The sequence below is a fragment of the Chelonoidis abingdonii genome, chromosome 5, assembly GCF_003597395.2.
Source record: "Chelonoidis abingdonii isolate Lonesome George chromosome 5, CheloAbing_2.0, whole genome shotgun sequence".
Classification (NCBI taxonomy): domain Eukaryota; kingdom Metazoa; phylum Chordata; order Testudines; family Testudinidae; genus Chelonoidis; species Chelonoidis abingdonii.
Genome location: NC_133773.1, coordinates 142,271,851 through 142,297,966, shown reverse-complemented (window position 1 = coordinate 142,297,966; position 26,116 = coordinate 142,271,851). Strand labels below are relative to the sequence as shown.

Sequence of the window (26,116 nt, the reverse complement as noted above, 5' to 3'; positions counted from 1 at the left end):
CCATTTTGTATTCAAGGGCAGCACCTGATTTCTAAAGGATGGCTCAAAAGAAGGAAGAAGCTGTGCAGTTAGGGACAAAAATGACCATCTACCCAAATCTACCTGGGATCCAGGCTCTGTGCTTCATGGATGACCCCCCTGAGCCTGCCTGGGTACAGCAGACATTTTCAGCTCAGCAGGGATGATCTGTGGGCCAGTAGGACTCCTTACTATTAAAATGATAGCTCTGCAGTTGGAGTGGATCCAGATTCTATGTAGCCCTACTCCATCCCTAACACTGCTACTCCTGAATAACTCCGACATGGGCCACCTGATGTCAATCCACCCTCTTCCTTGACAGGGGCATAGGTGGGGACATTACTTTAATGAGATGCTAGATGGAAGATGGTGGTTTGTTGAGTGTCTCAGAGTATGGTTTGTCCCTCCCTCCGGGGAAGAGGGGCTGACTGAAATGAAGAGAAGCAAACACATTTGGGAATACTGTGGAAATGAGAGCAGAATCTGCCAGCATACCTTGGCTACAATGCCTTGCAACAATTCACCTTTAAGGATATGTCTTCCCTGCTTTTAGTCTTGGTGATCAGCACCCAGGTGAGCCTAGCCCCACCCAGGTGAGAGCAGCCACCGCAAAGCCCCACCTAAGTTACTATAGGCTCACTTTTGCTGCAGCCACCCCATGCATGGACTTCTGGGGGCACATCCCATGGTTCTGCAGCTAGGATTCTTTCCCAGTGAATTGTGGGAGAATCCATACGTCCTTCTGGCCAGGCATTTGGAGGACTATCAACACTCAAGTGATTGAGTCTGTATCCTAACTGCAAAATGGGTGGGTTACTAGCCTAGGTGGGAGTGGGACCTGAGCTCTAAACCACACTCCCAGTCTGGACAACCAGCCCACATTGAAAGCACCATCAAACTCATGAGAGGAGGGCTAGTGTCAACACCCAGCTGGGAGCCCCAGCTAACTGCAGTGAAGACACATCCTAAGTAATCCATAAGATGGCAGCTGGAAGTTTCAAGCCAGAAGATTCTCAGTTGCTGTTTTCCCCACCATGCAACCAAAATGCTGTGTGTCACTTGGACAGAACAAAGTGTTAGTTGTTAGTTGGGGCTTTCAATACAGTACTATAAAGTTATCAAGGGCACACCATTGTAAGTGTGTAGGTTTAAACTGTGATCGATACAGACATGCTGTTCCTGAAGCACAGGGACCCCTGTGTGAATGAAAAATAATGGACCCGACTCCTAAAGAGAGAAACTGATAGGAGACCATCATTCTATTTCAGGAAATAAAATAAAGAAGTTAACCAATCACTCAGTTCCCAAGCACCAATTAGCACGGCCCTTCCCGTCAGTAAATCAGACGTGTCTAGGAACAGTATGAATGATTTTTATTTTTTTTTAAAGTGCTTAAAACGTAAATAACAAGCTCTTTATAAACATTAGTTGCAACTATTAAATCAAGAAACATAAGCAGAACACTTTCCAACTCTGTGAAGAATAGGGAAATCAACATACCCCCCAGATTTGAACAGTCTTAACCCTGGTTTTTTGGGTGCATTTCCAACATGTTTATAGCACAGAACATCTTGTTTGTAAAAAAATACAGTATCATCCAACTCAAATAGACGGGGTTTACAAGACACTGTTCAGGATCCAAATCCCTTCAGGTTTGTTCCAGTTTAAGGTCATCACTGGACATCTCTTCTATACTCCCTTCACCCTTGGCCAGAAGAGAAAATAAAGAAACAGACTGCTTGATGGGCTTCCTTTTAAAAAAAGTTAACTGACCCTATGGGCTGACAACAAAGCATGGCGCTGCACATCTGCAGAAAAATCCTGCAAAGCAGTTGTGGGGGGAAGAGGCCAACCATACTGGGATGAAAGACAAAGTTACAGGAATGGCCTTGTTTCAAACTGAATAAACAGCCACACTGTTGACAGCGGAAGGTGTCTATACACACTAAAGTCACCTCGCCTGCAGTAACGAACCCTCACCAAGACAGTTCCAGCATTAGATTGGTACATAGGGACAATGACGACGTACTTTCAACTCCTTGTTTTTACACAACCGCCTCCTTTAAATACGGATACAGGAGAGGAGCATCAATCGTTTTTAGAACAAATACGTTTCGGTGGTACTCCACTCTCCTCTGCCTCCTTTTTGTAAGGCATCTACATTTTCAAATCTTCACATCAGCCTCTCCAATACATTTTTTTTTTTAGTACCAGATGAAGTTAATTAAATAGCCACTCTGGTTTAACACTCTGGACACTTGTGGCATATTTAACATTCTCTGCTCCATTATGTGGTGCATAATCACTTGGGGAGAAAGATTTGTAAGGCAGTGGAGAAATGGAGGACAAAACAGTAAGTGAACTTAACAATGACACCTCTCCTCAAGGATGCTTTTCCCTAGCCAACGTTCAATCACAAATGCCTGACTTCTGAACAGTCTAACGGTCAATTAGATGACATCCAACACAGGGGAGGGACAACGCCCTCAGCCATGACAATCACTCAGTTTGTGTCACACTCCTCACACACTAACTTTGGTTAACTCAGATGCCGTGCTGCCCGTGCCGTACCTACTCCACCAGGAACGCTGAGTCTCCCAAGTGGTTTCTCAGAGCATCTCTGCTAGTGTAGAATCAAGGCATGGACATTAAGCTACTGCATCCACTTGGCAGCATTTTCAGCTATGTACAACTTTTCACTGAGTGGATTCTTTTAGTGCAAGGTGGTCTGTGGGGTTCAATCCCACAGCAGTGACATATAGAGGGAGAAGGAAAGGAAACACGCTTCTCGTTCAACAAGGCCATTATCCTGGTACAGTTCTTTGTGATGCAGCTCTTCAAGGTTATCTTGACCAGATAAAGTGCCCAACATTCAAGCTTTGAAAAGGCAGAAAACCGACTAAGGCAGAGAGATTTTGTAGATGTGATTAAATCACAAAAAAAGGATTAAGAAGCAGCGGACAAAGGTGCAGAGAGCTCTTTAAAAACACTGGCACTTGTGTGGGTGTGAAAAGCACCTACAATAAGTCAGTCCTCAGGATGAGAAGACTAAACAAAATCCTACAAGAAAAAGACTATCCAAGAGAGCAATTAATTGGCTCTAGAGGCCGTCCAGGGATCAAGCCAACAGGAGGAGGAACAGTTTGGTACCAGACAGCATGATCTGGTCTCGTATATTTCTGCTGCATAGTATGCTGAAAGAACAGTGAAATGATGGCAGTCCCCCATCGGTGAGTTGTGCCACCCCAGGGAAGCAGGTATATTTCAGAGGACAGACAGAACAGGGCAGGCATCTTTTATAAACAGGCTGCCAAAAAGCCATTGTGGACACATTTATTCTCATAGAGATGGAATACTACCCCCTTCCCTCCTTTATAATGCCCATCTGACACAGGTCTCCATATTCCAGCTCACCTGTCTGTGACCATGCCCTCCCTTCCACATCCTGGTGTGGTAGGGTTAGTTGCACAATTGTTTTTACACAAATTTTGCCTTCTTAAACCAGACTGGATGCAACTCCTCCTCAAATAAAAGGAAGATCTTTTCCAAGCGGAATACAACCAGGAAAGAGACCTGGCTCTCACTTCAGGGGAACCTTTTGATTGTACGTGTGAAGAGAAGCTCTTGGTACTTGAACTGGTATGAAGAAAAAAAGCTGGATACATTTCTTAAAATCCTAAACTGTACAATATAAACATACCCCACCCTCCCCGAGACACATGCACACAAACAACAGTGCAGGCTGACAAGTGCGAACACCAGACTTCTTTCCTGTTAGAAACAAAGGCAAATAGGACCAAAATGCTCATGGCCAGTGTTTTGAAGGGACTAAGACCCTCCTCCTTATATGATATTTTAAGACTGGACATGGCCAGAAATCCTCAATTACTGTAATATCAGATCCCCTTTTAAAACCTCTTCACCCATCAACATGCTGCCTCCTGTTCCAATAGCTCTTTCCTCCCTGGCAGACTCACGCTTCCAATGGGCATGACTCCCTAACAGGTTCTAGCACTGGCTTTACCCAGGCACCCTTGACCTTGGCACATACACCCCGTATTATTATCCTTCTAGAAAACCTCATTTACACCAGCCTTACATAAAAGCGTTCCACTCCCGGAACACAAAGCGACTTGCTCACCCTTTGCCCAGGATGGTTGGTTTTATCTGCCTTAAAAAAACAAACAAACCCACCCCCCAACTTACCTGAACCTGGGGGCAAGCAGAATTTTGCAAGGCTGGGCTAGGTAAGGACAATGATACATTGGCTTGCAGGCTGGGTTTAAAGAATCAACCATTTTAGCAGGAAACTGCCCTTATTCTATTACAAAAGGCACAACTTTCCAAAGTCGCTTTTAATACATTTAAACAGGTAACAGTGAAAGAATGTGAAAAAGGCTTAAAAACTCCAGCAAAAACTCCAGGGACTCCAGTGGAAACAATGCCCCTTTGCCAGGCTGAGTACACTGAAGTTCAGTTAGGTGCCAGGTCCTGTCCTCACTGTCTCGATGGAATAATGTGGCCACTTCTTCACCTGCAAGAGTACTCGCCACTCAACGCCTTGATGGAGCAGAGAGAAGAAACTGACACGTTAAAAGCCAAAATGGAAGACAACAGCAACTTCTGACCCCGCCCAAGCGCACATCAGAACCAGCAACTATGCTGTTTTTCACTGTGGCCAGGTGTACCACTCATAGTCAAGCCTCGGACTCACATTTGCAGCTACTAAACCAACCAGCCAACGAGGAGCTTGTTCATTGAGGCTCCAAAATCTAGCGCTACATATACACCTCCTGAGAGTGCTGGCCCAGTGAAACATCTAGGCACTGGCACAAGATTTAAGTCTTGATGTCGAAATAGATGAGAGAAAGCCCTAAGCATAATGCTAATCCTGGGGGTATTTTAGAGTGGTGAATTGCTAGTTTATTACAGATTGTATCTGTCTGGCGTCTGGCTAAAAGGGCAGTCATGCAGGCAGACAGGGCTGAGCAGTCACACTCTAGCTTCTGTTTCTTACGGCATCTTCCAGGCATATTAAAAAAAAGACACATACAAAGAAGTAGGCAAGTAGTGTCAAGGGCCATGGTGGTTTCAAACACTCCCTGTAAACACGGAAAGAGGCGTATAATGAGATAATACTGTGCAGAAATATCAGCTGTGACTGATGCCAACAAGAGTGCGCAGTGTGTGCCTACAGCATACACATCGGTGATGGATAAGGTGGCTTTGTGAAGGAAGTTCTATGGGACAGATACTGCATGAACATCAACAGACTCCTTCCCCGGAAGCCCTGGGGATGAATTTCTGTTGTGAGCTGGGTAAGGAAGAGTTGGTTGTGTCACAGAGGCAAGTGTGCAAGAAAGTTACCAACACAGCTCGTGCTCCAGCACTGACACATGCTTAGTCACACTCAGTCGATTTCACCAGTGTCACTTTTTGTCTCATCTCCCATATGGCCAGGGACTTAGTGCTCAGAGAGGAGCCTGCTAATTGGATGGGGAACCCTTTCCTTTGGGCTGGCAAAGGAACGGTTCCCATTGAAATACAAAGAGGTGAAGCTAGACCTCCCTCTCGCCCCTTGCCATGCTGGCATGCACAGCAACATGGGGAAGAGCCACACACTTATGATTTTCAGGTGCCACACGTAAGGTTCCTCAGCTGTGGCAGAGCGATTCAGAGAACTTTCTAGCAAGCCAGGACACCCCATTTCTGAGAGACCAGGGTCATTTGAGAACACGGGCAGGGGTGGTAACTTGAAGTCAGGGGCAAGATGGCACATTTCCAGTTCTGAGATGTCTAGTTCCATGGACTCCTTACGGCTTTGGCAAGAGATGTTTCTGAACCATGCTGCCACACCATGGGGGAGAAGTCCAGTTCCTGGGCTGGGCATTGCAGTGTTCTATGCCCCGATGTGGTCGTTTCCTGGAGCTAGAGCACATTTGTTAGGCAATACAGCTAGTCTTTACTGAAAGACCATCGGGGAATTTGTATGGGCCACCAAAGCCCTCTTGGGTTTTACTTGTAAGAGGTGGGGACAGCGTGTGTGCAGGGGCAGAATCAGGTGTCTTTGGCGTGTTTATTCCAGGAGTGCTGTGGGCAAGTGATGCCAAGGAGATCTCTGAAAAGAAGTTACTTGCTGGTCATGTTTTTTTCCAGGGGGATCTGAAGGAGGGTGGGAGACTGTTCCATGATGCGCACCAGCAGCTGGTCAATGTAGTTCTCCAGTTCATGGATGTGCTCCTCCTTCCTGCTCAGCTCTTTCTCCCTCTGCAGCAGCAGTTGGATGAGTTCGTCATGGGTCAGGTGGTAATACTTGGCAGACTGGTCAGGCAGAGCAGCATCCTACAGCAGAAACAAAAGGTAGCAGGCCTGGTGAGCTTAAATGATCCTCTCTGTACCTTGCAAAATACACCTGCAAACTGCATGCACAGTAAGTAACTGAACCCAGCGTGTGAGTCAGACTGATCCGTGTGCACGAGAAAATAATCTGTGCATGTTTTAGTTCTGTGTATTTTGCATAGCAGCTTTCGTGTAAGTGGTGTCCTAAAGCACTGTACAGTTATAGGGCTAAATTGTAAGAGGGTGACAAATTCAGTGTAGAGCAGAGACCCTAGGTGTAACGGGTTCTCACACACAACGGGATCTCTGCTAGGAGCTGAACAGTGAGGGAGCTGCGAGGAGGCAGTGAAGGGATGGAGAGGAGACTGCAAGTAGATGAGCACAGGGGAATAGCCATAGATAAGATCTGTGAGCTGGGGGTGGAAGAATTTAAGACAGGGGGTTGCTGGCTGGATCTGGAGATGCACAGGGAGCATCAACAGGGGTGTTTGAGTGTGATGGTGACGTGGTGGCATTTCTGTGTTTGTGTGAATCACGGAAGTGAAGGGCTGGAAGGGGCCTCGAGAAGCCATCCACATCCAGCCCCCTGCGCTCACACAGCAACGTACACACAGTACAGTCTGGAGAACTGGAATTGGGGGAAGCAAAGAGCAAGGAATTGCAATAGCCATAGGAAAGCAACCATGAACTCAACAGACTTTGTGGTTTGCCTGTCAGCACACACTGGCTTTTGAATGCAGTCAGCCAGCACTGCCTCATTAGAAACTCTGGCAGAGCCAGTGCTCCAGGAAGCGTTTCCTTCCAACCCTCACCAGCAGGCAGAACCCTTTGGGATATGTCTGTGCAGCACGGGGAGACTTGCACTAGCCCTAGCACACTAAAAACAGCAGTCTGGACGTTAGCACGGGTTAGCCACCTGAGCTCGGACACAGGGGGTCAGGCAGGCGTGGACGCGGGTGGCTAGCTCAAGCCACCGCCAATGCCTCACCCCCACTCCACTGTTCTTAGCATGCTAGTTCAAACGGAGCTAGCATGAGTTTGTCTAGCAGGGCTGGGAGGGAGGGACCCACCCAGCTGCACTATCGACATGGCCTTAGATTTTCCCTGAGATTGTAAATTCAGAGGCAGTGCAGCGTCTTGTAGTTACCCTGCTGGTTCTGTGTGGCTGAACATGCACTGTGAAACCCAGCTCAGCAGGAGAGACAAGGAAACGTCAGAGTCCAGACGGCGAAGGAGAAAGAGCAGATAACTTGCTCACTCTCCCTACTCAGAGCAGGGTCCTGCCCAGTGCTTAGAACAGGGACTGGTGGCTGGAGTCTGGGGTAGTATCTGCAGCTCTGCTGATTCAGTGGTGTAACGGGTTCTCACCCACAACGGGATCTCTGCTCGGTGTTTCTAGGCCTCCAGTCACCACTGTAACTAAGCACCAATATGAGACACAAATCGGTGCAGGGGGAGAGTACGTGCTATTGGTCAGTGGCGGTGACCCTACCTTTAGCTTCTTGGACTCCACTTTCTCCACGCTACTCGTGGTGACGGTCTTCAGCTTTTCCAGGCCGCTGCTCAGGGCAGTGGTCAGGGTGGACCTGTGCTGCTTCTTCTCCCCGGAGACCTCTGCCATAGCAGCACTTATGGGCTTCACTGGATGAGGACTAGGGAGCAAGGAAGTCAGAGAGTTAGCACCACACAGAGCTGGGGGACGGAGAAGCACGTCTGCCCTTCGGCTTCTCTGCTTGTGGGGGAAGTCAGCAGAACATCAGAGTTAGTGGGTTCCACACAGCTGCAGCCTCCATCAGGCACCACGCTCAATGTTTACCTGCTCTTTGGGGGGGCGGGGGGCAGATGGCCCACAGAACACTGCAATGCAGCCCGAAAGTTCTGAGAGAGAGAGGGGACCCCTGGAGACTACAAATCCCAGAATGCAATTCTTCCTCAATACAGGGCGTCAGGCCCCACTGCTTGCTGGCACCCACGGTCTCTGCAGGCTGCTCTAACCAAGATGGCAGCATTGCATGCTGGGGCCTGCAGTCTGACAGCCACACCTTAGTGACAGTGTTTCAATCTGCTCTATTTTGGGTAAGTTAGGCATAGCTCTGAGGCTCAGGGCTCTTTGCCCAGCTAAGGACCTTGTTGACCAAGTCCTGGGCCCCCTTGGGATAGCGTTTGGAGTCATTCCTGATTGGCTGGGGAGTTACGTACCACTATGACCCACAGCTGGTGGGCTGCCTATTGACTATTTCCTCATCTGTGAGAACACTGCAGATCTGCTGACTCCACCAAGTCATAACTGCCCTATTTTAGGGTGTAAACATACACAGAGTCTGATTTGTCTTGGTGCATTTCAGACTCAAAGGGGAACCACAGTATACTGGAAAAGACTGTGTGACTTGCCCACTTTAGGGATTACAGCAAGGATACACCGTGCACGCCCCACACCCCACCTCCTGGCCCCATGCACCAAGGCCAGTAGCACTGCACTAGATGGGCTCCTGGCAGTTGGCCATGGTGGCTAAGAACATCACAGAATTTGCACTAAAATACACGACCCAAACTGCATAGGCGCAAGCACCTTCCCTGACAGACAAGGGGGCTATTGCTTTTCTGCCAGCTGCTGCCCCACTCCACCCCCTGCAGGCACAAGCAAGGCTGCAGGGTGCATATCTGGCCTCAGCCAGGGGGTGTTTGTCCTTTGGGCTGAAGTCTGGGCTCCCCACAAAACAGAGAAGTGTCCCGAGCAAATTGTGCTGCCAACTCCTAATGGGGAAGAGAGGAGGTGATGTGTAGGTTATACATGAAATCTGTGTCATGACATTCAGTAATAAACACAAACCAAAATGCCATGAAACAGATTTACTCTGCATACGCAGCAGCCAAGCTGCAAAGATAACACATTATGTATCCCATCCCGCGTTCCATCCGAGGAACTCGACATGCTTTGCAAGCATGCATCAGTTCTCACAAAACTCCAGGGACGCAGGCAAGCCACTGCATTTACAGATGGCACAATAGTTGCGCAGAAGAGAACTGCATTGGCCAAGGTCACTGGCAGGGCTGGGACCAGAACCTCTTCTCTTCTCCTGTTGCAGACCTGTGCTCTAACCACTGGACCACGTTCCCCCTCAATTTCTAACTGAGCACACGGGATACCAGGCTTGAAACTTTTGCCTCAAAAAGGTTAACTCGGGTTCAGCCCAAAGCCATTTACAATGCAGATAAGTTAGGAAGCTTCCTCTACCTAAAAGCTGTGAATGAAGAGAGGACGGATCAGAAACTCTGAACTCCTGAATTCCAGCTTCATGCAACACAAAGGACATCCTTGGCCCTTACCTGGTCCTTTCTGGAAGCTTCTTTCCTATTCCAACTTCTTGGTGGGCCAGCAAGGATGCTCCACATTATCTGGTTACTAATTGCTGTGGGAGATTTTAGTCCCACGTCCTACAGCTCCCCTCTGAGCAAGCCTGCCACCTAGGAGGGTGAGGCAGGATAGCTGAGCAGTCAGGCCTAAACGTAATCGGCCCCTAATTCCCCGGCACTCTCACATGAGCCTCAGTCTAGGCAAAGGCTTCCTACTCATCATTTGAGAGCGCTCAATACACACCCAGCCAGCCCAAGAGAGAAGAACATGGTGGAAGGGAAAAGGAAGAGGTGGAAACCTCTAACAAAAGGTTCACATGGGGACTGATTGGCAGAAATGAGTATCCCCAGAAGACAGCTCCTCTGCCTACAGGAACATTTTAGATGTTGACGACACTTTCTCTGGCCCAGGCTCACTGAAGCCACTGAGAAACAGCCTCTAGATGCAAGCTGGGACCACAGAGGGATGATCAAGAGTTGCCACAGATACTGTCAGAAGAAAGTTCATTTCTCTCCCAGCTCAGCTTGCATGCGGTTTCTTAGTTCTCCTGCTCAGCAGGGGATGCGTTATAGGATTTGCCTGTTGTGGGATTTTGGGAGAGATTCCTCCCCCCCCACTCACAACAAGCTGGCAAAAGTATTTTTATTTTTCCAGCAGTGCCTCATTTCTGTCCAGTATCCACCCATCAATAGAAGAGGTGTCTGCAGCCAGGACTGTGGGGAAAGAGCTACTTTGAACAGACAGCAGGAGTTGCATTTGCCTTACCAAGTTACCTTATTACTAGTATCCAGCTCCTTGCTTTGCAAGGTCCAGAAGGTGAGGGATACACAAAGATTGGGGACAGGGGACCAGCCCCAAGGCACTTTTCCTCCAGCATATTCTGGGCGAGAGACTTACTGAACAAAAAAACAGCATTTTGTAGGCCTGTCTCTGAAATCCCAAACGACTTTTTAAAAAGTTGCACTGGATTTGATCAGCACAGCAGATTAATGGCAGAAGCATTTGGCACATGTAAGAGGCAGCTGATACGTTAAACTGCCGAGTTTTTATACACTTAGTGCTGAGGGTAATTAACCACTGGAACAACTTACCCAAGAGGCGGTGGCTTCTCCACTACTTCGAGTCTAAGTCAAGGCTGGAGGTCTTTCTAGAAGATTCACTCTAGCTCAAAGTGAAAGCAGTGGCTGAGGTTCTCTGGATTGTGTGGTACAGCTCAAACTAGATGATCAGAATGGTCCCTGCTGACTTAAAACCTACACATCTTTCCAAGGCCGCAGCTGCCATACTGTTGGTAAGCGGCATTTGTTATACCAGCAACAGGGTGAGAGAGTGTGGTCTAGTGGTTACAGCACAAGACTAGCATCAGCAGTCTCCGGTTCTAATCCCAGCTTTCTCTAGTGACTCGTCATGCAATTTCAGACAAATCTCTGTGCCTCAGTTTCCCTGAGGAACTGGATTCCTAATGACCTCCATCACAGAGGTATCTTGGAGCTTACATTTCAGTTGCTAAGCACCCGGAGGCTCCTGGAGGGTCAGTTTTCATGAATTTCACAGCAGTTTAAGATTAACAACAATAGAGCAATGGCCTAGTTGTCAGTCTTCACTACAGCTTCTCCTGCCTCATCTACTGAACAGCGCTTCCTGGGCCACATACCATGTCAGGTGAGATTTCCTACGGGGAAGCTGCAGCTCTCAGTGAGACGCCAAGACAATGAAGCCACAGTCACAGTCAGGTATTTCTAGACAACTCCTTGGAAATCCAGGAGTTTTAACATCAGTATCTAAAGTCCTGAGGAGTCTGAGAACAGGCCTGGGAGCCAGGAACACCAAAGGCAAATTGATTCCTAGGTGTCATTCCAGTTCGTCTGTAACATGCTTTGAAGATGTACCGTGCCAGGGAAGTGGAGAAGAATACTCAGCATGATCACTGCAACGCTCCTTACAAGTTTTTCTTCCAGATGGTTAATGTGGTTCACATGGTGCTGCAAGCTCCAAGGGACAGAGCTACACAGGGCTGTCCCTAGCCATTTTGGTGCCCTACACAGCCCACTTGTGGGGGGGCTGGGGGACCCCAGGCCTCCGCGGGGGAGGGAGGGTGGCCTCTTCCTACAGGAAGTGAAGTTACCCGGCCCCAGCCTGCACTGCTCCCCTAGCTCCCAGGCTTAAGTTGGGGGAAGAGGGGAACTGCCCCCCCCCCGCCCCACACTCACCAGCAGCGTGGCTAGGAGCCAGGGGAGCAGAGCAGGGGTGGGAAGAGGCGCGGCTGGGCAGACCAGGGCCAGGGTCATGGGGAAGAGGCAGCAGAGCAGGGGCTGGAGCAGGATGCAGCTGTGTAGGGCACCAGAAAATTTGGTGCCTCAAATTTCCTGGTGCCTTACACAGCTGCGTACTTTGTGTATGGGTAGGGATGGCCCTGGAGAGACGGTTGCAGCATTGCAGGGGAGACCATTTTTATTTCCTGGTTTGCAGAGGTTTAAGTTTAGCCACCCTCCATGTTCTGCTGGGACACAAAGTAGTGCTGGGGAAGCTGAACTCTGCATTACAACTTTTGGGAGCAGTTAACCTTAAGAAACACCCAGATCTAGCCCCACAATCTACTGGTGTCACCAGGTAGGTTCCCTTTCAGCAATACTGTGCCACTCCAAGGAGCAGAGAGATCAGAAGTATTGTGAGAAAAGCCGCTCCCATTTGAGTTTTCTGAACGCTGGATGCAGCTGACCTGCAATGACATGGGAGAAGCTATTTTCTGACTCAGTTCCATTAGCAGTGCTTTATGGGAGCATAAAATTAACTCTGGGGTTTAAGATCTAGGGTGCAAACTTCTAGGCAAATTAACATAAACCTCAAATTTACAGGCAATTAGATCAGTAACTGAGGGAAGACGGACTTAAGCAGCGGCTGAAAATTAAATCCAGAATAGGACATTTTTGCCTACAAATTAGTAAGTTGAATATCAGACCGTCTCATGATAGAACCAGGCTATGTACAAGAGTTACTGGGTGAAATTTTATGGCCTGTGTTACGCAGGAGGTCAGATTAGCTAACAATTTTTTAACATCTCTGAACCTATATGAAAACCACGGCCCTGGGTCTGCTGCAGTCACCCTGCAACAGCTAACAAAAACATTACCCGTTTCTGGGCAGAAGATCTTCTCCTGCAACCAATCTATAGATCAGGGATTATATACAGCGGCTTGGAAGGACTAGGGAGGTCACACGTAGTCCAAGCCCGGTCGCTTATTGGGAGCAGGACCAATCCGCCAACTAATCATGTCCAGCCAGGGCTTTGTCAAGCCTGACAGAGTTCCTTGCTGAACTGGAACCTGGAAGCAGTTTTAGCAGATACCCAACGTTGCTTATCGACTCTGGCTTCACCTGGCTCTCCACCTGTCCGGTTTGCCATCCGTTTTCGCTGGTGTGCGGCAGGTGGAATGTTAAAGGGACTGGAACGGGCTGACAAGCTCTAGCTATTTCGTCTCATGCTTGTGGTGGACGCGAGGGTATCTCGAGCCGACCTGGCAAGCAAAACACGACGCCTGCTGCGAAGCGCTGTCAGCTTTACGGGCATAGGCCAAGGGGAAGGCAGCAGGAGTCTGCTCCTGCACTCTGGGAAGGCTGGACTAGTGAACGGAGTAGTTGGAGGGTCTGGCCAAGGGATGTTCTTCACAGTGGCCCGTGCCTCCTGCACGAACCTTGTGTCTACAGTAACTCAGTCACACGTACTTAGCTATCAGCACCTTACTGGGAATGTCCAAGTTGTGCTATGAATGGGGGAGTTTCTCCAGGGGCAGGAGGTGGGGTCGTGGGTAGGAATGTTCTTCCTCCCAGACTTGTTCCATGACAGAGAGAACTCCACTTCACGGCTGGAGTACCTCCACGCTCTCGCGTGCCCCTACTCCACAGCAGGATGGCCTGTGGATGCATGAGTAATAGAGTACCATCCAGTATGCCCCCAGCTCCAAGCCTATGAAGCAGAGAGACAGGGGAGTCCCTGTACAGACGGCATCTCACGAAGCACGGTGCAACTCCCAGGTCCTGCTCACCCCAATCACACTGCTTAACGACAGGAGCCCGCACGGCTGACCGGAGGTGACAGAATTGGCCCCAGAGGAGCGAGCTGTCCATTCATCTCAGTGGAGACCTTCTCAGAATTTTCTGACTCGTCTTCGTTCACACAAAATTCCAAATGTAAAAGCGGCAGAGAATCCTGTGGCACCTTATAGACTAACAGACGTTTTGGAGCGTGAGCTTTCGTGGGTGAATACCCACTTCGTCAGACGCAGGTAGTGGAAATCTCCAGGGTAGGTATATATATGCTAGCAAGCAAGCTAAAGATAACGAGGTTAGTTCAATCAGGGAGGATGGGGCCCTGTTCTAGCAGTAGAGGTGTGAAAACCAAGGGAGGAGAAAACTGGTTCTGTAATTGGCAAGCCATTCACAATCTTGTTTTAGTCCAGAGCTGATGGTGTCAATTGCAAATGACTGAAGCTCAGCAGTTCTCTTTGAAGTCTGGTCCTGAAGTTTTTTTGCTGCAGGATGGCCACCTTAAGGTCTGCTATAGTGTGGCCAGGGAGGTTGAAGTGCTCTCCTACAGGTTTTTGTATATTGCCATCTGATATCTGATTTGTGTCCATTTATCCATTTCCGTAGTGACTGTCCAGTTTGGCCGATGTACATAGCAGAGGGGCATTGCTGGCATATGATGGCGTATATTACATTGGTGGACGTGCAGGTGAATGAACCGGTGATGGTGGCTGATCTGGTTAGGTCCTGTGATGGTGTCGCTGGTGTAGATATGTGGGCAGAGTTGGCACTGAGGTTTGTTGCATGGATTGTTCCTGAGGTAGAGTTACTATGGTACGGTGTGCAGTTGCTGGTGAGAATACGTTCAGGTTGGCGGGTTTTGTCTGTGGCAAGGATTGGCCTGCCACCCAACCCGTGAAAGTGTGGGATCATTGTCCAGGATGGGTTGTGATCCCTGATGATGGTTGGAGGGGTTTTAGCTGGGGGCTGTATGTGATGGCCAGTGGAGTCCTGGTGGTTTTTCTTCTTGGGTTTGTCTTGCAGCAGGAGGCTTCTGGGTACACGTCTGGCTCTGTTGATCTGTTTCCTAATTTCCTCGTGCGGGTATTGTAGTTTTGAGAATGCTTGTGGAGATTTTGTAGATGTAGGTCTCTGTCTGAGGGGTTAGAGCAGATGCGGTTGTACCTCAGTGCTTGGCTGAGACAATGGATCGTGTGATGTGCCCGGGATGGAAGCTGGAGGCATGAAGGTAGGCATAGCGGTCGGTAGGTTTCCGATATAGGGTGGTGTTAATGTGACCACACTTTTTGCACCGTGGTGTCTAGAAAGCGGACCTCCGTGTAGATTGGTCCAGGCTGAGGTTGATGGCGGGGTGGAAGTTGTTGAAATCGTGGTGGAATTTTTCTAGAGTCTCCTTCCATGGGTCCAGATGATGAAGATGTCATCAATGTAGCGTAGGTAGAGAAGGGGCGTGAGTGGACGAGGCTGAGGAAGGTTGTTCCAGCTCAGCCATAAAAATATTGGCGTATTGTGGGGCCGTGCGGGTGCCCTAAGCAGTGCCATTGATCTGGAGATAATATTGTCATCAAACTTGAAATAGTGTGTGTGAGTATAAGGTAGAAGAGCTCAGCAGCCAGTTTGCCAGTGGATCATCAGGGATACTGTTCCTCGGACAACTGGCTGCTGAGCTCCTGTCCTTTATAGCTCACACACCTATTTCAAGTTTTGATGACAATATATATTCGCAATCAATGGCACTGCTATGGGACCGCACGGCCCACAATAGCCAATATTTTATGGCTGAGCTGGAACAACGCTTCCAGCTCTCCGTCCACCTCAGCGCCCCTTCTCACCTACGCTACATTGATGACATTGCATCATCCTGGACCCTGTGGAAGGAGACTCTAGAAAAATTCCACACGATTTCAACACCTTCCACCGCCTCAACTCTCAGCGGGACCGATTACACGGAAGGAGGTCGCTTTCTAACACACGGTGGCAAATAAGTATGGTCACATTCAACCACCTAACAAGAAAACCACCGACCGCTATCGCTACCTTAATCGACTCAGCATTCCCATCAACGGGCCACATCACACGATCCATTGTCGTACAGACCCAAAGCACTGAGGTACAAACCGCATCTGCTCTACCGCCTCAGACAGAGAACCTACATCTACAAATCTCCACCAGCCATCTCAAATAACACAATACCCGCCACAGGAATTAGGAAACAGATCAACAGAGCCACCGTGTACCCAGAAGCTCCTGCTGGGCAAGACAACCAAGAAGAGACACCACAGGACTCCACTGGCCAATCCACATACGCCCCAGCTGTAAAACCTCCCAACGCAATCATCAGGGATCTACACCATCCTGGACAATGATCCACACTTTCACGGTCTTGGGTGCGCAGGCCAGTCCTTGCCACAGACAACCGCACAACTGAAAAGTATCTCTACCAGCTAATGCAACCGTACCAAAGTACTCTACTCAGGGACCAATCCATGCAACAAACTCGATGCCTATGCCCACTTCTACACCCAGCGACACCCATACGAGACCTAACCAGATCAGCCACAACCATACCGGTTCCATTCACCTCACGTCACCAATGTAATATAACGCCATCATATGCACAATGCCCCTCTAGCGTGTGATCGCAAGACGGACAGTCCTACGGAAAATGGATAATGGACAGAACAGGTATAGGATGGAATACAAAACTGTAGGAGAGCACTTTCAACCTCCCTGGCACAGTCATACGCAGACCTTAAGGTGGCCATAACCTGCAGCCAAAATTCAGAGAAAAACCAGACCTTCAAAGAGAAACTGCTGAGCAATCAGTTATTTGCAAATTGACACCATCAGCTCTGACTAACAAGATTGTGAATGGCTATGCCTTACCGAACCAGTTCTCTCCTCCTTCGGTATTTCACACTCTACTGAGCTGAACAGGGCATCCCAGCCATGATTGAACTAACCTCGTTATCTTCTGCTTGCCTTGCTAAACCACCCCGCATATATTACCTCCGACCTGGAAGACTTTCCCTACTGCAGTCTGATGCGAACGTGGTATTCACACCACGAAAGCCACGCTGCAAACGTCTGTTAGTCTATAAGGTGCCACAGGATTCTCTGCTGCTTTTACAGATCCAGACTAACACGGCTACCCCTCTGATACCTTCCAAACTGGCGTATGAGCAGAAACTCCAGGAGGCTTTGATCACCCCCTCCTGCCCGCTTCACACCCTCCCACTCTCCCGGCGCTGACGCAGAAGAACCTGGAGAGTCCTAGTTACAGACCTGAGCCAAATGTCTCTCGTCCATTCCTACTGACACCACTCCAGCTGTGACTGGCTGAGACTTGCTCTGTCTATCCTTGGGGCAGTACACAAGTTGCCACGCTGCCTGGGAGCAGAAATCTGGTGGAAAGTTCTCTTTCCACCAGAACCAGCCCTTCCTCAATGATTTCCAGCCCCTTTGCCCCCCAGCTTTCCCTGGAACAGCCACCCCAGGCACCAGCCCTATGTTTCTCTATCTGCTGGATGCGTCACTTGTTTCTCAAATAAATCTTTTGCTCCTGCTCTACATCTGAAGATCCTCCTTTGTCACGGCGTGTGTCCTTCTACAGCATCATTCACCTGGGGAGCTCAAAGAACTTTACAAATATTAATGAGTTAAGCCTCACAACAGCTCCATGAGGCAAGTATCCCCATTTTACAGATGGAGAAACTGAAGCATCTGCAGGTTAAGTGACTTGCCCAGCTTCATACTATTGAAAGAATCGGTGGTAGAGATGAGAACAGAATCCAGATCTCCCGGATCCCAGTCTTGGGCCTCAACCAGAAACCATCCTTCTTCGCACAGATGCCACCTGCCCTGGACTGTCTTTACAGTCAGTTTGAAGATGGCGACTAATCGATCAGTGTGTATTGTACACACAGAGTCTGACTGGACCACACACTGCCTGGTGCCTAGCATTACCCTCTTTGGATTTGCAGGACACATCTCTTTCCATGAAGCCCAGTAGCACTTATCTGTACACAATGATTTTTTTACCTGCAGGTTTTGAGCCAGTTTACCTGTTAGAGCATGAATAATTCAGTTAAAGACAGCATGATCCAAGGCTCTGGCCAACGTGGAGCCATTAAATGGTAAAATAATGGACTGATCCTGAGGTCATTTAACATGCAGGCCTCCCACTGAAGTCAAGGAGCGCTCTGCATGTGAAAGGATTACAGCACAGGGCCTAAAAGGAAAAGGAATTCTACTGCACCCCATCATGAGCTGGAAAGGGATTCTCAGGCTGTTGAAATCCCTACCAGACCCTTAGAACTATGTTTTTCTGGGTGTCGCAGAAGTCAAGACGATCCATCAGGGCCTAAGACAGCTCTCAGATGGGTCCTCACAGTTCACCCTGAAATCAATAGGCACCTCAAACCTGGGAGCAGAATTGATGTACTATGAGTAGAGATAGAGCCATATAATGTTCCCTTCTTCTCCTAGCCAGGCTGCCAAAGGTGTGCCGGGACAACAGGATGAGCCACAGAACACACCTCTACCTCCAGAATCTCCCTCGGCTTCTACAAGTTACAAAAAACTCTGACCCGTGGTTAAGACTGGACTAGACCTTCTCTCGATACTCCCCACACCCCCAAATATTTCAGGGACAAAGTCTGTTCATCTGTCTACCACCAGGATTCCTCAGAAGAGGCTGATCTCAGCTGCAGTTATGCTTTAGCTAGGGAGAGAAGAGAAGTTTAGTACCTGAAAGCCACTACAAAAAAAAACAAAAAAAACCCCAAAGCTGAATGAATGAAGAAGAAACAGCTGCTAACATGCCATGAAGCGTTTCATGAGAGCGTTAATGGGCAGGAGTTTGGGGACTCCCCCTTGCTGGACAAATATAAGAAGGTACGTATTTTGCACGAGCAGTGCATGGAGGACAAGGGAAAGTTTGTGGGGAGCTGAAGTTAGTGCAACACATTGAGCGCCAGCAGCCTTCACAGTTCTGCAGGGGCTCAATTTTTAACTGGGGCAAATCTGGGGAACATTTGCACCACTAGCTCTGAGCAAGCACAGGATGGCCACGGAGACTCCCAATCCCAGTCCGACAGAGCTGAGGATTTAAACCAATCCAATGAAACTCTCAGGGGCCTACAGGGTTTTATTTGAAAATGGAATTAGCACGCTTCACTTTGGAAGCGGATAAAGATCTGGGGGACGGGGCGGGAGAACAGCAGTTTCCTTTGCTGCATGAATTACTTGACATCTTTGGCCAACGGATGCCCTATCTGCAGGCGCTACCTAAAGGCCCAACAGTGGAAGGGAGGAAGGGGGCTATTTTCCCTCAGGGACACACCCTTCGCCTCCCCCGGAGTGCTCACCTGCTTGTCTGATGGAAAGAGGGCTTCTCAGCTGGCTGTGTCTCCTTGGGCAAAACCGTGAGCGTTGAGACTTTCATGCCACCGGTCTGCAGCAAAGGGCAGGAGGACTGGGCTGCTGCCCGGCTGGTCACTGCAGGCACCCCAACAGTTGTAGGGCACACGATGGGGGAAGGGAAATTGAACTGCTGGGGGTTAGTTACGGCCACAAGGGAAGGTGTGGAGAAGGCCAAGGGCTGGTTGCCATGCAAGAAAGGAAACTCAACTAGCTGGTCCCCTGGGAGGTTAGCAGGCGGGAAGCCATGTGGAGCTGCTTCCTCATGAAGGTCTTTGAAGTTTAAGCCTCCCTGACAAGGCATTTCAGATGATGTGGCCTGAATCGGGAGCACATCTGGTGGCTTTGCCACAAAGGGATTGTTTGGGGAAGAGGGGCTGACTCTGGGGGTGAAAGGGTTGCCCAGGGTTGAAATGTCATCCTGCTCTCTGCTCTGCTCCTCGCTCACTGGCCTCCAGAAGTCAGCCTTTTTGAAGTCTATCACTCGATCCACTGACCGGCTAAGCCGCTGACTCAACAATGGCTCGGGCCTGTCAGCTGAATAGCCACTCTGCTCCGACGCCCTGGTCGGGCTCACTAACGCTGCTGGGGTTTGAGGCTCCCGTTCAACTGGCTGGGCTGATGCTTTGCTAGGATGGCCCTGTTTATCTCCCTGTCCCGATTTAGGCCTTGGCTGAGAGTGATGCTCTTGCAGAGCTGACCTTTCAAGCTGGTTAGCTGGGCTGGGGCTTGGGTAGGACGTAGCTGGCCGCTGCTCCTCCACAGCCGTGCAGAACAGCACCGATTTAGTGGATTCTGGATCTCTGGGAGTATCGAGCTCCGATGGAATCAGCGGCTCAGGGAGTATTTCATTCATCTCTGGGAATGCCAGTGCAGTTTCCGACAAGCCCCATTCAGTGCCGGAGAGTCGCTCAGTGAACTTTTGTGATTGGGGAGGGAAGCCTGGCTTTACCATTTCCAATTTGTTTGCATCTTCCTCAGCATCTGGCAGGCCTAATCTGTCTAGTGAGAATTTCGAAGGGCAAGTCTCGAACTGCTCAGCCCCAGCCTCCTCATTTATCTCTAGCAGGTTTTCCCCAGAAGAGGTGTCCCATTCTGTGAACTCATTAGCTCTTGCCTTCAAATTAGACACCCAGTCCTCTGTGGCGGAATCAGCAGCTCCAGCGACCGAAGGGACATACCTCGCTTTTGCTTCAATTATCACTGCTCCCAGTGCAGGTGGGCTGGGAGTCATTGGAGAAACATTCTCTCGGCTTACAGGGGTATATTGCGGGTGAATTGCCACCTCTGGGCCCTCCTCATTTTCACACTGATATTCGTTGCCTTGCTGGCTCTGCTGGCTCCCCAAATTGGAGTCATCACCTTCCTCTCTGAAATCCCCGGGTGTGAACCATCTCTGAGGCTTTGGCGGTGGTGCCCCCATGGTCATCTCCAAACCAGCTGCCCCGATGCTCTCCTCCTCTCTCTCTGGGGTCTCAGTCCATGCAGCAGAGGGGATGCGTCTCTCGTGAAAGTCAGAACCTAGTTTCATGCTGGCTTCATCTGCCTCCAGTTGTGCAGTAATCTGAAGCCCACCTCCGGGTGGCTTTATATCAATCATCCCCTCTGTGTTACTAGAATCCTGACCATCACCAATGTCGACTACAGCTGACAGCTTCTCTGCTGCTTCCAGGTTTGACACCAACGATGGTAGGGCAGCGTTATTCCCAGGAAGTGCCTCACTGGGTTTCTGCAAGACTAAACTGCTTTTGGTCAATAGATCTGGGGCACTCACAGGGCTGCTTTCCTCTTCGAAGATGCCCTCATCGGAAAGTGGACATGGCCTGAACCTGCTCTCCTGAACCTCGTGTTCCTTCTCGGCAACGGTTCGGTCACTTTCCGATAGCCTGCCAATTGTTTCTGTGCCTGTGGTCGTCCATTCGTCTTCCCCTGCAATACTGGGCTCCTCCTCGTTGTATGCTACAGTCGTTTTTTCTACGTGCACCATTTCTCTGTCCCATTTCGCTCTGGCACTATTTTGAGTGGTCAATGCTGCTGCATCCTCCTCCTTCCCGAAAGCTCCCACTGCAGACCAGGCTGACAAAGGTGGAGTGGTGCTAGTTTTCTCACTCTCCGACAGAGAACTTAAAGGCAAATGACCCAACACACCATCTTCTCTCAGTGTAGCTTCCTGCGCAGTCTTCAGTAAGTTTGCTTCCATTTCTTTTAAGATCGTGACATCTGCCCAGGTCCCTGGACTTAGAGACACTTCATCAGCAGCTTGTGGCTCAGCCTTAGCTATCTCAGTCTTGTTTTCCTGAACCAGTTCAGCTGGGATTTCTGTTGGACTTGGATCATCGACATAAGCCAGGCCCTCCATAACTACAGAAGCCAAAAGGCTTTCTTCCAGAATTTCTGGTTTGAGTCTACTCGTTGCAAAGGCATCAAAGTTGTCATCCCAGTCAAAGACGGGAGGGGCAGCAGGAGTCTGTTCTTGAGGAGGGCGGAGTCCTTGGGATGTGGGAGTGGCTTCTGGAATAGGGGCGCCAGCGCTTTGGGTTGAAGACTCCTGCTGTGGTTTGTTAAGTCCTATGGAGGCAGAGAGACTGTAATCCTCAGAGGAGTAAAGGTGCCCAGCGACCTCTTTGGTAGCATGCGACCCAGACTGGAAACTAGAGAAAAAGTGAGTAGGGGAAGGAGAGTTTAGTACCTGGTCAGCAAGGAGGTCCTCAAAGAAAGGGTTGCTGTGCAGGGAGTGGAGAAATGGGTTGGCAGGGGACAGGCAACCAAACTGTCTTTCTTCAGTAGCAGTTAAAAAGTTAGTGCTTAGCATGCGAGCAGGATGGACTATACCAGCAGGAGGACACTGGACAGGGGACCAAGGGGAAAAGTGAGAAGGTGCATCTGAGCTGGTTTCTACCTTAGGAGACACTTCCAGGCTGTGGAGGGAAGACAAAATAGTCCTCCTGGTTAATACTATGACAGCGCTTAAGTATATTCACCCTACCCCACCCACTCCACCCCACCCCACAAACACTTATGGTCAAAGCTGTGCAGTGCTGCAGGGATCACACATTCCTTCCTGTTAAGCAGAGCAATGATTAAGACAGAGATGCATGGATAGTGCATGCGCTGGTATGAAGGACAGGGAAACCCTTGTTTCAAGGCAGCTCTCGTAACCACCCTCTGCCCCGTTTCTTTACAACATACAGAATTCCTAAAGCTCTGAACCACAGGGTGTGGGTGGGTAACTAATGACCTTAGAGGAATGCAGAACTGGAGAGGGGCCCCAATCCAACGCCTGTGGCCCAAACTCCCTGTTCACTGATTGATAACTTGTATTGGATGCCAATTTTCCAAGTCCCTTTCTCACCTAAGTCATCCCACTGAATTCAGGACGACTCCTGGAATGAGTAAGACTGACTCACGTGAGTCAGGCCTGCGAGCCCAAGCCCATAGTAACTTACTCCAGAGTCTGGTCATTTGCTTGGTTTCACATCAGGTCAGCAGAGACAGGCTCTCAAAATCCTCCCTTTCCCCTCCTCCCACAGAACCCCCTGAATACTGAAGTCAGCACAGGAACTGCCGTTATAGCTAAAGAGAAAACAGATGATGAACAGCAGGGGGCAGCATGTGGCCAGGGCACTGGGCTGGGAGTCAGGAGACCCGGGTTCTGTTCCTACCTCTGCTGCTGGTTCCCTGTGTGATCTTTGGGCAAGCCACTCCCATTCCACGCCTCCGAGGCGCTGAGCTATCCCTTGTCCCACTCAACAGGAAGCTACAGGGATCTCAGCACCACCAAGAAACAGGCCATTAACCCCCCCGCGGCTCAGTTTCCCTGGCTGTACCAATGGAGATGCAGATCCTTCCCCATCTTTACAATAGGTCAGAGACTATCATCCTCCTCCTTTATGGAGCGTTGCCAGCTCAAGTCAACTCATTTCACAAACCTCTGGAGTGGAGCCGCATGAGGCCCTGGCAGCAGGATTAACCTTGGGCTGAGACACAGAACTTAAATTTGCATGAGGTCACACGGAAGTCCCTGGTGCAGCCAGGAATTCCCACTCCCAGCCAGTATTTCAACCACAAGACAATCCTTCCCCTCACACATTTTCCTGCAAGACTCAGCAGTGAGAACCACAAGGGATAGCTGAATCCCTTGCCCCATACCCCCTAGAGGCTAGTGCTTTGGGGGCACATTTATCCCAACAGCCCCCCATTTCCAGCAGCACCTGGGGGCAGCGCCCTTCCAGCAGCTCCAGACTCTGAGCTGTTAGAACAGGGAGGTAACACACTCTGGTGGCATCTTCCCTGCCCCAGACTTCAGATCATATGCCCTACAGCCAATCAGTGGGATTATTGCCCTCTGGCCCCTGCAAAGATCCACCCCTGTCCCAACAGCAGGCAGAGGGGTGGTTGGGCCCTCACTAGTCGCAGCAGCCACTAAGCCAGTGTGTCTCTGTGTGTAGGTCAAGTTCAGCTAGGAGGAAATGTAAAAAGCATCTTCTCTTCCCCTTCCCCTTCAGCCTTCTCTCACAGAGACAGTTTACATAAGAACATGAGGCTGTGTAACCTCACTGGAGCTTATAGGAACCACCTGACTTCTCGTGCCATCAAGGTATTTTAAAATAAATTTCCCATCGAAATTCTCCTCCCCTGCTCCCTTTTTTGTGATTTATAAACTTCTCCATGAAGGCTGTAAACTGAGCTCGCTTCCTTAGTAAATTTCAGTCATTGCATGCCTCTAGGCTGATATGGTACTGCCAGGTTGTTGCCCAAAGCCAGGCTGTGCAAGATACGCTGGTAGATTTCCAGAGTAGGAAACAAACAGCATGGATGCAGGTTTTCAAAACCAGAGCTGAATGTAAGAGTTTAGATGGAATGGGGAAAGCTGCAGCAAAGGCCAAAAGGCTGGCCTCAAAAACCTCAGCAGAGCTGCTTTGTGGGGAACACAGCAAAGACAACTTAAAGGATCATAGAATATTAGGGTTGGAAAGTCATCTAGTCCAACTCCCCTGCTCAAAGCAGGACCAATCCCAACTCAAACAAACCATCTCTGGATTTTTGGGGGATATTATTGTTACATATCTCACACCACTTAGACTGAAAAAATACACACACACACACCATTTACTTTGTGTTTGACTCATTTTAGCTTCTGGCTAGTCAGTTTCACCTGCTGTTTGTGGATTTGTCCTACAATGACTAGAAGAGAAACACCCGCTACGTTTTTTTTTTAAAAAAAAAGGGAAAAAAATGTCATTTTGAGGCAAAGGGTGGAGTTTGGGGGGAAAATGCAGTGCCTGAAATGATGTTACTTTTGCATAGTGGACTGGATTTCAAGTTGTCTGTGTCCCTGGAACAGGAGTGTAACAAGAATTTGTTTTTACACGGCCCCATCCATTCTGTTGATGGAGGAAAGGATCCATCTGTTCCTCCTCTTAACAGCAGCTCCAACTAAGATCCACACTAGACAACTAAAGCAGTCAAAGAAATGCAGTTCTGGTGAAACTGAGATGAGCTTTCCGCTATAAGCAACCTCCCCGCAAATTACTTATTTTTTAACATGACAGAAAAGAAAGCTATCCAGGTGCAGAGTTGAAAATCAAGACCAGTTTTTTTAAAATGAAATGAAGGACTCACTGGGACAGATAAAGCCTCTAAATTTCATACATGTGGTTTGTGCCCCAAACCATAAGGCAGTCCCAGCCCGTGAACCTTCACTAAGATTGATGAATGTGGCCCAACATAAACTTGATACAAACCAAACTTCGGGCACATTCTTCCAGGGTCCACTGCAACCATCGTTCACAGACCGAGCATTAATTGTCCTTCGGTGGAAGACAGAGTGCTGCTACAGGAAGCATATAATGACTATCTCTGTGTAATTCCATGGAAGACAATGGCATTACATGATAGAGCCATTTTATTGAAGTATTCAGAAGCCTTTCAGTGGCACTCGGTACTGAAACATGCAAACGCCTATCATCACCCCTGCTTCACAGACGGGAAACTCAGACAGATGACCCAAATTCCCCACTGCCTGGCACCTTGTGTTGCCATTCACATCTGTGCACAGCAAATGTAAAACCACCAGGGTGTGAGCAGAGAATTTGGATTTGGGACCATTTTACCTCCCCGTGGCACAGAGTAAGTGACCCCACAAGGAACCAAGTGGTGGAGACCCAGGGATATCCCACAGAAAGTCTGTGGAAAGGCCAGGAAGAGAACCCAGCTCTCCAGAGTTCTGGGGCCATGGCTTTAACCATAAGCCCATCCCCTCATCCCACAGAGCCACTGTCATGTTTGTTTAATCGCCTCTAGTGCTGCAATTCCTGCCTCCAATCCACCTTCGCTCAGGGAGTTGTAAAGCATATCTGGATTTTTCTCTTGACCTTCCAGCTCTACAACGCTCCATGGCTAAATACACCAGCAATCCCTGGCCCAGGGTACGCAGCATTGCACCTGCAGTGCTAGCTCTGAATTGGTTTCAGTATTTTTGGCCAAGCAAAGCGAGGCCCTACACTGACCTTGATGGCATTTCTCCATTTGTACATCTGTAACATGACAACTTCCGAAAACCCGTTTCTGAGCAATGGTACAACGTCGGAGAACATTCAAGGGAGTGCCAGGCAGAGCCCTGCTCATTTCGGTAGAAACTAAAAGAGCCTGAAATTAACCCATAAACTGCCCATTTTGAGATGCCAGCAGAGGAAGCTCTCTGGCACCCTCTTGCTGCTATCTATACATCACAGGCAGCAGCTTACTAGAATGTAGGCTGAGCTGTATACCCACACAAAGCCCTTCTCCCCATTCCAGCCAGATGGCTCCAAATAGACCCTTACCCGCTCCCCATGCAGCTATCCTGCCCTCCTGGGCTCTTGGCCCCAATCTCCAGCCAGGCCCCTCACACTCTGGCCAGCCCCACCTCCACCCCGACCTACATTTGCACTTAAAAGG

At 49.3% G+C, this 26,116-nt stretch overlaps 1 protein-coding gene across 3 annotated transcripts in view; it reads right to left on the bottom strand.

Annotated features, from left to right (window-relative positions):
• Positions 1–1,372: 1,372 nt before the first annotated feature.
• RAB11FIP5 (RAB11 family interacting protein 5) overlaps positions 1,373–26,116 on the bottom strand; it is a 111,385-nt gene continuing 86,641 nt past the window's right edge. Inside the window, exons 4-7 of one of the 3 annotated variants that reach the window (XR_012656009.1) lie at positions 22,077–22,095; positions 19,126–21,828; positions 7,850–8,009; positions 4,316–6,360 (exon numbers count right to left, since the gene is read on the bottom strand). Coding sequence is in view for 2 of the 3 variants with exons in the window: in XM_032764849.2 (XP_032620740.1) it covers positions 6,148–6,360; positions 7,850–8,009; positions 19,126–21,828 (3,076 nt within the window). In the remaining variant the exon portion in view is untranslated. Of the gene's footprint in view, positions 6,361–7,849; positions 8,010–19,125; positions 21,829–22,076; positions 22,096–26,116 lie in introns of all 3 variants that reach the window. The other 2 variants (XM_032764849.2, XM_032764851.2) reach the window with 2 other exon arrangements.